The following is a 12,750-nucleotide window of genomic DNA, read 5'->3' as shown; positions in this document are numbered from 1 at the left end:
ATGATTCACATGGATGCCTAAACATCTTAGAGCTCAACCATTACATTTTTATATCAAGTATCAGCAGGTCTTTGCTAAGTACAGGTGGGTTCAGCTATACTATACACTATGAGAGATTCTAAAAAAATATAGTTTTATTTAGTACTACCCAGACAAGAAAAGAAACCATAGAAAAACTGAAAAGGGACTAGTAATTTTCTGCCAGGACATTATCTGTTATTTGGAATGGAATATCGCAGTAATTATTATAAGTAATTTGTCAATGCATATCATTATTTGTCCTTGTAATCTTTAAACAAATTAACTTCCCCTCTCTCTTGCAGCTTCATCTCTTCTCTTCTCTTCCATCTCTTACATGGAAGCTGCCATTTTGCGCCGGCATGTTTCTACAGTAGCCCTTAACGGACAAACTGCTCTACAGAGCGCATTTCACTGTGTTGTTTTTCTTCTTCGTTGGTCTTTTTAGAGGCAGCTTGCATCATCACTACGCTGAATACACAAAAAGTAGCAGTAGCAGTCATCTGGTTTATTAGAAGCAGAGACCGTTCTTTGTTTGAAGTAAGAAGAAACCTCACTGCTTGACTGGCTACTCTCTGCTGTCTCAGACGACGACATCTTTGTCCTGTGTCGGCCACCATAGCTTCTCTATGTACTTTCAAAGGGAGGGGTGAGCAGTGGACTGAGCAATGCGCAACCTCGCCGCTAGATGGCGCTAAAATTTACACACTGCACCATTAAGTTTGCAGACATTTTAAACCTATAAAACACAACATAATGCAAAGCGTAATTCACAAACACCTGTGAAAAATTCCTTGATATTAACGGAGTAAATTGGGCCCTACTTTTTCTTAAAGTGCAGAATAAGTTATTTAAATATATTTTAGAATATGGTATTACTCTTCTTAATATTGTGTTAGCATCAATGCCTTTTTGTAGTGTATTAGTCTTTCATTTGTCTTTAGTTGTCTTTAGATTTCTAGCACATGAGCCATATAGACGCTTATTATGCTTTTATTGTGTTTTTCAGCCTTTTTTGAAGCTTAAAAAGCTCCATTCATTATAAAAGAGACAGAACAGTGTTCATAATTTCTGCTTTGGTATTTCACAAAAGAAAGTTAAATGGGTTTGAAACAACGTAAGGGTGAGTAAATCAACTGAACTATCCTTTTAAGGACCAAATGTGTGAACTTTTGAGCAGGATTGTTTGTGCAAATGCAGTTATTTTTTTGTCTAGCAGAATTTATTTGTTCTGCCAAAAAAGCATCTTAAAGGTTCTGTGGTGGGCCTATATGTTATTTGAGCACAACTGTACATATATGTGTGAGTGGGATGTTCTGTATAAATAGCTCAAAGCTTGAATCTACCTAACACACTGAAATTAGTTTCATGCCTGGTCTTGTGATATAGCATAATTAATCATGTCTACACACTTCCTGCTGTGTTTCGTGTGTCTGATCTCAATGCTCACGGGAAATACAAGTGTTCTGCGTTTTGAAGTGCACAGCAGTGATTGGGAATTAAATTGGATCCTTTACAAACTCGAGAAAGCACTGTTTTGATTTGTCTCGACTTGTCTGTAATTAATATGGGAACTGAGCGCATGAATAGTGTGTCATGTTTGTCTGCCATGGTAGATTGATTGTCGTGGTGCAGTTACAACAATATACCGTAAGGTGGCAGCTTTGAGTCTTACTCTACACTACGGGACTGTGCTATTAAGATAATTGACCCTATAATTTGATTACAAGATGAAATATTCACTGATTACTTGTGATATCCTCACCTAGGCTTAAGTTACTGATTAAATTACTTCAGCAGATTAATATGAGAGAAAGAAAAGAGGCAAGCTCTGACAGTACATTTATTATTTTATCATATTTGGTCATGGGAGCTTATTCTGAAATGTTCTTATACATTTGGCAGACGCTTTTATCCAAAGCGACTTATATCGCATTCAAGGTATACATTTGCTTAGTTCATGCATTCCCTGGGAATCGAATGACCTTGTGTTTCTAGCACCATGTTTTACAGTTTGAGCTGCAAGAATCTTAATCTTAGATAATGTTAATCTCATTATGTAAAAAAAAAAGTACCATAATACTTTCATTTTTTTGAAAATGGTATTATGGTAATACCATTTTGGGGGGGATTTCTAGTATGATAATACCAAGTTTTTTGACATTTGGAATTCTTCGCAGGGAATGGAGTTTGTTTAGAGTGAGGAGCAAGTTAAAGTGGCTGTGTTTTCTTTCATGAATGGAAGCAGACTTGTATAATTTTGTCTGTAGGAAAAGGCATGTTTTTGAAAGTCAGAGCATGGGAGTTTTTTCTCACTAGTGAGCAGGAAATGCAAGGCATGCAAGATTGTGTATTGCTTGGTGACATGCAAAAACTGATGCTTTGACTTTTAGAACTATTTGCATTGGTGAAAAGGAAATACTGGCATTTTTTTCAGAAATGTAAGTTAGTACTCTATAATAATTACTTTTTAAAATAACTATAGGAGCAATTCTTGCACATTACTTAAGCAACTTGTACTTGCATTGTTATTAATTGTGTTTAACATTTCAGAACAGGCAAAACTGATATCTAGAGTATTTAAATACAACGATTTTACCACAATGTAAAGCAGAAAACCCCTCACTGTGGTAAAATTACTGCAAAACATAGCCTCTCATGGCTTCTTTTATATATATAAAACTGTGGCAATGAAAATATGATGAACGTATTAGTAGAATTACATAAATTCTTGCATAAGTCCAGCCAGTCCAGGGCTGCCAAGTAGAGTAGAAACTTGCCATATTGATATAGAATCCAGCTGCTACATTTAGCGTTTATTGGTTCATCTTACAGCGACTTAGAACGCGACTCATTCACTTAGAATTTACAATCAAGCCTATCGGTTTTATAATTGGTTCATTTGCATCTTCATTTACTAAATCAGTTTACTAGCTCAGTTTATATAAACCTCCACCCGAGAGCCATCCAGTCACAGGCCGCTGTGAGATGTGAGCGCGCGCGCACACGCTTGCTTCATTTGACAAATAGAAGCTGAGCGCAACAGTAGCCGCCGTGACTGGAGATCTGAGAGAGCAACCACCGCGTATGACAGCATCGCAGCGACCATTTGAGGCGATAAAGACATGTTCGACAGGTTTATTTCTCTAGTAGGCTATTTTTAACGGCTCATAATGTGTGTAAAGCTGACGGTTCAGGCATAAGCCAGGAATGAAGACGCGTCAGACGCATCTACTTACTGACTGGGAATCGCGTTTCGAAGACTAACCTGAGCTTCGGCCGTTTGGACAGAAGCGAATATATCCAAGACAGCCGCTTCGGTGGCTCTTTATACCTGTGAGACACTATTTTACTGCTAATTCCCTTTATAGACACGCGTTTTTATCACGCTGTACTGACAGACACGTTTCTCAGTGTGTCAGTCTAGTGCGCTTGATGCTGTGCATGCAAAACCTGAGTGAACTTAACAGGTAAACACAGTTTTACTTCATTCTTGTGTCGATTGTTGTTTACGTTTGATATTATTTTGCATAATGTAGCTATAATAGTATCCTCGCGCATTCGTAAAGGACGTTTTGATGATTTGATTAAATGTTGTCTTGAACTAATAATGGTAGATGAGGCTTATGGAGTTCTCACGGGCTGGATGGCGTTCCACATCCGCGCGCTCTCATCCCTACACCGGGTAAAGTGAACGACACACCGGAAAGAAAGGCTTCAAAACCTGTTAACGTGGAACTGCACTGAAACTTAAAGGATAAAGGATGTCTAAAACGCTGAAGAGGAAGAAACACTGGTCCACTAAAGTGCAGGAGTGCGCTGTGTCGTGGGGAAGCGTTGGGGAGTTCGGTGATGTTGTGGAGATCCTCGGAGGCGCCGAGCACGGGGAGTTCCCGTTCCTCGGTCAGATGAACTTGGACGTGCTGGTGTGTCACGTCGGGAGACTACCGTACTACGGGGATGTGTTATTGGAAGTGAACGGGACACCTGTCAGTGGGCTGACGAACCGAGACACGCACGCGGTGATCCGCCACTTTCGGGAGCCGATTCGAATTAAGACTGTCAAACCAGGTAAACTGAGAGAACTTGTTTTTTTTTGTTGTTGTTGTCAAACAATAATTGTTGCCAGGAGAGTTGTCTCTGTGGTTCACAGCGCACCTGTATCCTTAATGTTTAAATTTAAAGGGACAGTTCACCCTAAAATAAATGGTCATAATTTGTACACACCATCATTTGCTGACGCATATGATTTTCTTTCTTTCGTGGAACACGAAAGGTGATTACTTAGTTTGTTTATTGGTTTACTTTTATGTTGCCAGAATGTTCACGTTTCTCGATTCAGTCCAAACAGTAAAGTGGATGGGGACTTGGGCTATTAGCGACAAACTGTGCAGTATAACCTGGTAGCATAAACCGAGCTTAAACGGATAGTTCACCCCAAAATAATAATAATAATAAATAAATAAATAAATTTAAAAAAATTGGGTACCACTTTACAATAATGTTCGATTTCTTATCTAACATACAACTAAACAAAACACTTATAAACCCTTTATTATTAATTTTAATTTCAACATTCACTAATGCATTATTAAAAGTAAAAGTTGTACCTGTTAATATGATTTAATTAACCTGAGCTAACATGAACTAACAATGAACCATTTTATTTTTAATAACTAACACTTACAAAGATTACTGAATACTGCAACAAATATATTACTCTAGTTAATGTCGTCGGTTAATACATTAGCTAACTTTAACTACTAGAATCTTATTGTAAAGTTTTACAGAAAGTTCTGTAATTATTTACTCATCTTCATGTCAATTAAAACCTGAAATCTTTTCTTCTGTGGAACCCAAAATAAGATCTTTTTAAATGCCTAGGTGTTTTTTTTTTTGTTTGTTTTTTTACATAGAATAAAAGTCAGTGTTCTTTAAAATATCTTTTGTGTTCCACAGAAGAAAGTAAGTCATACTGGTTTGGAATGGCATGATGGCAAGTTTGGGTGACTAACATGGACAAAAAAAACAAAAAAAAAAAACTTGACTGAATATTGCGGAGTATAAAATTGTCTAGCTTATATGTCCGTCCATGTCATTTTTGGAGCTCAACAGCCCCTGTCCACCAAAGCAGTGTGAACATTCTGTAAAACATCTTTTTTATTGTTTCATGGAAGAAAGAAATCATCCCTGTCTGGCACCTCAAGGTTGAACTATTCCTTTAAGACTGACTTTCTAATTTCTACATCATGGAACACCCAGCGCATGGACAAGTACTTTGCCGAACAGCATTCAGAAGATTCTTTGTTCTCTTCCCCATAGTGGGTGCACCACATGCCCTGGCTGAGTCTGGCTCTGACATGTGCTGTGCTTAAAGTGTCAGAGGCACAGCGTTTGCCTTAGGGTTGGTGGGTTGTAAACACTCCACACACATCTTATAAATGCATGAGCGTCATTTCTAAGGACACTCACTGTTGGAGTGTGTATCGATCATAGCAAGGGGATCACCTTTACAAAGGACAGGCCTGTGTACCTTACTGGTATATGAGGGCATGATGAAAATGGGGAGGAGGACGTAGTTACCATGGACACAGAATATCTTAGCATTATTGATGGGTCGAATGAGTGTATTCTTAGCAGGAGGAGGGGAAAGGCACAATATGTCAGAGTTGTTATGGAGATAGGAGGATGTTATTAGCATGTAGATGTGAGAGTTGTTGCCATGGAGAGAAGGAGAGGGTACAGAAGGATAACATTAACTGGATGGTTGATTGTTGACTAAATGAGAAGTATCTGGGATTCTGAGAGCATCCACATCAGTGGCAGCTGAGGCCCTGGCCTTTAGGACACATACAAGTTTATCCTGTCTTCTGTGGTTACTGTGAGTGCCTGTGAGGGTTTTTTATAGGGGTGTGATAATTGTAAGGAAGTTGCTGATTCTTGTTTCTTACTTCATTCTGATAACAACTGATGAGTTTGAGACTAATTTGAGGATATTTTTAACCAATTCATTAGCTCATTAGAGTTGCTGACTGATTCTTGAGTTCAAGAATTATTTGGTAGTTTTAGGAGTGATTCATATTTATAACCTGTTCATTGGGTTATAAGATTAATTTGCTCGTGAATCAGTAGTGAAATTCATTCAGACTGATGAATTATAAGATTGAAATTGAAATGTGAGTATTTTTGACCAATTCATTAGCTCATTAGTGTCATACATATGCTATTCAAACTATTCTGGGGTGTGTTTCTGGAAAGCATTGTTAGCCAACTTGGTTTCAAGTTCTGTTGTTACCAACTTAATTCAACGATTTGGCGTTTCCTGAAACCATAGTTCCAACAAACATTTGCAAACAGCATCGCAAACTTGCGTGGTCGTAACTACAGCTCTCGCGCTGTGGTTAGAAGCATAGTTTCTTGTTAAATGACATGTGGACCTAAATAGATCATGCTCTTGGGCACAATATGCAAGCTAACATTCAGTACATTCTATATCTTTCATTCCATTTAAATAATATACAATTTAATCTATACATTTTGTGTCAACAATCGGCGCCGTTTTTGAAGAGTGCGTAAAATGCACGAGTTGACATATGAGGGAACCCGCAATGAATGAAACATCACATAAAGCAAAATGACATGGAACAAAAACAGTGAATAGTCATTAGGTCCCAGAGATCGCGTTAACCTAAATTTTTCCATCATTGACTGATTTTTTTGTTTAGCAGTGACGAAAAAGTCTGAAAGCAGTCCGTCAATTTGATAGATTACACTGAGGGTGATCTATTGTACCTTGTAACTGTAATTCCCACCCCTGTCCAGTTGGTGGCGAGTCCAGTGTTGCATCAGAGCGTGGGTTTAGCCTCCAGAACAAAATTAAAACTTCCACAAGAAGTCGTCTGTCCGAGGCAAAGATAATGATGAAAATGATAATGACAGTTGCCTCTGCATCAGTCTCCCTTGATGCATTTGATTACGCTCAGCAGGCACCCAATTTAGTCCATGTTATAAAGTTATAATACTAACTTTATAATTACATATTTATGTTTCTAATCCAATTAGTTTTTTTTTAAAATATAAACATTTGAATAGTGCTGTCATAAAAAAATTGACAGATTTATTCAAACATATATTAAATATTGAAGAACATTAAGAAAAAAAAATGAATATGTAATATGGTGCTGTATATATTTAGCAAAATACTCCTCTTCTAGCTGACTTATTGAGTTTATGGTCACTGCATGGCTTTTCTGAGGTAAATGTAGCATTACGTGACATTGTTTACAAGCTATTATTGATGTCTTTCCGTGGTTGAAACACTAATTTGCTGATTGAGCGATTTCATGAAACATACAGATTTAAGTTGTACTTTGACTTTCAACATACCTTCTGATGTTCATCTATGTTTATTTTGTGCTGTAACTAGTAGTAAAGCTGAAGAGATGTTCAGTTTATGCGCAATGCAGCTTTGCTTAATCTGAGGTGGCAACAGCAATCTGTCACACCACATTAAAGAGTGCCAAAACAGTATTTATTGTTTGAATTTCGTAATAAAATGGACAGAATTTGAAATCTGAGATTTTGTTTCATATCAAAAGTAACAAAGCACAAAGCTTATTGTGATTTATTGGATGGGAGGCATGCTATAATTTTGTTCATTTATCAACTAAAAACAGCAGAAATCGATTCTTGGAATTTAAGAATCAATATCGGTTCATAAAAATGAAAATTGTTTAAAATCGGGAAATCAGTGTTTTTTTTACCTAGCCCTAGCGTTGTTCATATTTGCTTGTTCAGGCACAAAGGTCATGTTTTAGTGGCCTCTGCTGTCACTGCGGGGAAAAAACAAACATTCATCTGCTGTTGAATGGTGTTGAACATTAAAAGTGATGCACAATCTGTGTTCATCTGTTCTCTTCATAAATAAATAAATTCATAATATAGCCTATATGCCTGTCCTGTAAGTTTATGATTAAAAATGAAAATGTGAACGAAAACAAAAGCTATTAAATGTCTTAAATGTCATTAAAATGAAAACTCATTTTTTGACCAATTCAGTTTTTGACCAAATCATTAGCTCATAAGAGTTATTTGTTTCACACTGTTAAGATTTGTGAATGAGTTGTTGGAAGATTTAAGCCAATAACTCAAGTGTTTGATGCTGATTTGTGAGTATTTTTACAAATTCATTAGCTTATAAGAGTCATATGTGAATCACACTATTTTAATGAGTGTGTGAATTGTTAGACTAATTTAAGTTAATAATTCACGTTTAAGACAGAATTGTATTTTCGCTCATGATTCTAGCTCATAACAATCATTTGTTCAAAAAGCAATCAATTCTAGTGAATGAGTTTTTAGATTGATTCACACCAATTACTTATGAGACTAATTTGTGTCTATCATTCAGTTCATTAGCACATAGATGTCATTTATTTGTAAATAAGGCTATTCTGCTGAACAATGCATTATTATTTTTATTATTTTATATATATATATATCTGTAAGTGGTTCTCAGTTTCCAACCCTGTGTAAATGGGTTTGTGTTTGTTCAAGTGTGCTTTTGAGATAATGCAGTTGTTTAGCGCTGCTTTTGTCTAGCTCTTAATTCCAGCTGCACAAAGAGAATCTCGTTTGAAATGCTCATGGACTTTGTTTACCTAAAAAAAAATACCTTACTGCATCCTCTGTTGTGGTATGTGAGCACCGTAGTATGTAGGCTGCTTTTGTGTGTTTATGTGCATGTCGGTCTCCCATGTCCAGGCCTCATATGGAATTCAAAGCGTGTGAATAATAGATGGAGTGAGTGAAATGCCTATACACACTGAGGATCAGCTGATAACAGGAAATGATGCCGCAGTCTTTGCCACAGGCACAAATACAGCAGTTCCCCCTCCACCAGCTTATTCTTCTCCACCTAGACTACCTTTGCTTTACTGTAGTCTAGCGAGGGTGTCTATTTTTTGTGTCACTTGAGAATTGCTATTTTTTTATTTGTGGTCCTTTTGGGATGTAGTATTTCTCAGTCCACATCTGAACAAAGTTGCAGTACAGTTCCAGCAAATCAGTTGTGTGCATTAAAATGCATCTATGACTTAATTCTTCAAGCTTTCCGTAATGGTTAAAGCAAGATAAGCTTCACTGACTGCATATATTGATTACCACAGGCGTTTTTTGAGCAAAAATTGCATTTACAGTAAATGCACTTAATGGAAGTCTAGACATTCTGGATGGGTTAAATGGCATGTCTTTATATTCATTCTCCAATACAGAAATGGGTGTTATTTGCACTGTAAAGTTGTCTAAATTGTCATTTTAGTTTTAGGTGGATTAGCTTCTGGCTATACTGACACAATTCCTGTGAGTGGAACAGTGCATTTCTGGTGTCATTGCGAGTATCATATTAATGACATGAGTTAAAATGCAGGATTTTAAACTGCACAGAAATTTTGGTAACACTTTAGTTTACTAGTTGATTATTAGCATGCATATTACTAGGATATTGGCTGTTTATTAATACTTTTAAAGCACATATTAATGCCTTATTCTGCATGACCATATTCTACATCCCTTAATCCTACCCAATACCTAAACTTAACAACTACCTTACTAACTATTAATAAGCGGTAATTAGGAGTTTACTGAGGCAAAAGTCATAGTTAATAGTGAGAATTAGACCCTAATCTAAAGTGTGACCTTTTTTTTATTTAGTCATTTAACTATATGTCTTCTAAATTTCACTTTTTAAACTGTGTATATTTTTACATTTATCCCACAGTGCCTTGCATCATAGCCTTCCACTGTTTTACTGTTTTTTTGCAAACTGACGAATGAGTTGAAAGTGTTTCCTGTGGTAATTAACAACCTGTTGCAAATTAGTATTAACATTAACCTTAGATAAGGTGATTGACCTTAAACTTGGCGTACTTTACGTCACTTTAGAGGAAAATTATTTGCTTGAACATCTGAAAATGGTTGTTTATTTAATTAAAAACAGAAATGGTTACTGCTGTGTTCAAATCATGCTGGAATGATTGTATTTACGTGTTAAGGGTACATGAACGCCACCATCAATTTGTAGTTATCAGCATTTGCATGCAGCAATAACTTGTTATTAATCAGAAGTTGTGATGCATTTGCATGCATTATTTTTGTAGTGTTAACGAAGAGTAGCAATAAAGCTTGCCAGAATATACTTATTTATAAGAAGACAGATGAGTTCGACCAGACTACATTTCCAATTATTCTTTGTGGCAGCCTAAGAATGATAAATGCACAGATAAATCATCGATTGCAGATAATGTGCTTCTTTTGCTCTTCATTATATCACTAAAATCCCTTTTATCTTTGTCAGGAAGTGAAAAATAACAAAAATTCTCAAGCAGGTCCATTTTATTCAGACTAAAATCACTTAAATAAACACTTCATATTGTAATCTCGATATCTGAACCGTAAATAGAAACTTCCCAGGAGAACTTGAACGCAGCATGTCATCGACAGTGCTCAAACCTCGCTCCTCTACTGTAGGTGGGCTGCACGCCATCGTTGTTGTTTTTCAGAGCCAGCGTCAATGTGGGAATTCACAGCAATTCTGATACATAGTTCTCCTGAATTGTGTTATAGTTTCATCTCTCTAGAAGTGAAGTATTGCAATTGCAGCAACAGTTTTAGCTCTTTGAAATGGAAATCACCCAGAGCCTGTAATTCCACTGTTCATATAATGAGAAACTGCATTGCTTTGTCCAAACAGCGAACCTTTGATTAGAACATATGAAAGGTTAATTCAACCTTTCTTCTGGGCCAAATTAAGTCATTCCTTGCATGGAATATCACCTCCTAAGGGCCTTAGCAGGCATATAAAGACATGTTAAAATGATGGAGGCCTTGCAGCTCAGTGACTCAGAATTAGAGCAATAACAGCGATTGACTGTTTTAAATGGATAGCACACCAGGGCATAGTGTCATTTTGACTTTAATGAGCTTATTGAAGCTTTAGTTAAACGTTTTATTAAATATTCCCCAGCACACTAATTTATTTTGATAAACGATCCAGTTGCATATCAAAACTGTGAATAAGCACTTACTTTAAAGGTGTTAGCCATCGTGTATCCTATTGCGCTGTCTGCTGCCACGCTATATTTCATGCTAATGAACAATGTATAGGCACCGTTCCAGCTTATTTACTTAAAGGGTATTGTGCCTAGATAAACATGGTGATAAACCACTGTGGAATAGAGAGACACTGTTTGTCCCCTTGTACTGAATGTCTCTGCAACCTCTAATTATCATTGCAGCCTCAGTATGTGATGGAAGGGACCTTGTGGTATTGTGTTCAAGCTATGGAAAAAAATCAGCACATGTCACGAATGCACTAATTAGCTTAATTTAACCACCGGCAGCCTTCTGCAATCAACGGTATTGGTGTAACTAGGAGCATCGAGAGTTCGTCAACATGGAGTATGTGCGCCTGCGGCAAAGCAAAAACCTGACAATTAGGACTCAAGAATTTAGTGTCTAAAGCCCACGTACCGCAATGCTCATCCACTCTTCTTTATTAGTGTTTCTCTCCTCTCTTCGTTTCAAGCGCTTCTCTTCGTTCCCCATCTATTCACCCTCTCCACTCGTAACTTCCTGTTTCTGTCCTTTGAAGATGCTAATCCCATCTTGTTGGCAGGTGCATGTCAACCAAATGAACTGTCAAGTACAGTAGCGTGTCAAAGGCCTGATTGAAACCCGAATTCATTCATCGCTGATGAAGTCGTCCTTGCACGGAAATTCACCCGAGCTGCAGTCAGACCTTGCACCATGGGAGTTGCTTGCCTGTCTATGAAATATTCCTGATAATACAAGCTGAAAATGGATTTGACTTATCTATAATGAAATTTGCCAGAAGTTTCTAGTTAGTGGTGCCTGCTGATTGCTCATACTCAGAGCTGCCACAGATGCAGAAAACCAATAGTTTGTGTGCAGTAAGGTTATTAATGTACCGAGATTCTTGTTGTTAATTTACCTAGATTTCTGTGGCTGTTCTGTATCGAAGATTGTTTCTGCCATGAAATTAAAAATAAAAAAGGTAATTGCTACTTTTTATCTCACAATTCAAGACTTTTTTTTTCTCAGAATTGCGTGATATATGCGTCAGAATTATGAGATATAAGCTCGCAATTGCGTGTTATAATGTGCAATTGTTAGGAAAAAAGACTGACATTTTTTTCTTAGAATTGGGAGTTTATATCACAATTCTGACTTTATAACTCGCAATTGCATGTTATAAAGTCAGAATTACAAGATATGAACTTGCAATTTTGACTATAAGACACAATTGTGAGTTTATATCATGCAATTCTGGGAAAAAAGTCATAATTGTGAGATAAAATGCCCAGAAATGCCCAATAAAAACTCGTAATTGCGAGAAAAAAGTCAGAATTGTGACTATATCATGTAATTCTGACTTTATAATATGCAGTTCTGACTTTATATCACGCAATTCTGACTTTATATCACATAGCAATTCTGACTTTATATCACGCAATTCTGACTTTATAACACACAATTCTGACTTTATATCATACAGTTTTGGCTTTATAACTCACAAATGCGAGTTTAAATCTCAGAATTGTGAGATGCAAACTCGCAATTTCGAGAAAAAAAATCAGAATTGTGAGATAAAAATTACGTTTTTTAATTGTTTAATTTAGTGCCGGAAACAAGCTTCCATAGTTCTGTACACTT

At 36.7% G+C, this 12,750-nt stretch overlaps 1 protein-coding gene across 1 annotated transcript in view; it reads left to right on the top strand.

Moving 5' to 3' along the window:
* Window positions 1-3,026: 3,026 nt before the first annotated feature.
* LOC127513962 (membrane-associated guanylate kinase, WW and PDZ domain-containing protein 3) overlaps window positions 3,027-12,750 on the top strand; it is a 110,965-nt gene continuing 101,241 nt past the window's right edge. The window contains 1 exon segment of the mRNA XM_051896221.1: window positions 3,027-4,089. Within this exon segment, the coding sequence (XP_051752181.1) occupies window positions 3,783-4,089 (307 nt within the window). The 5' untranslated portion in view covers window positions 3,027-3,782.

Source organism: Ctenopharyngodon idella, chromosome 6 (genome assembly GCF_019924925.1).
Source record: "Ctenopharyngodon idella isolate HZGC_01 chromosome 6, HZGC01, whole genome shotgun sequence".
Lineage (NCBI taxonomy): Eukaryota > Metazoa > Chordata > Actinopteri > Cypriniformes > Xenocyprididae > Ctenopharyngodon > Ctenopharyngodon idella.
Note: the sequence above shows the minus strand (reverse complement) of the source record. Positions and strands in the feature narration are given on the sequence as shown.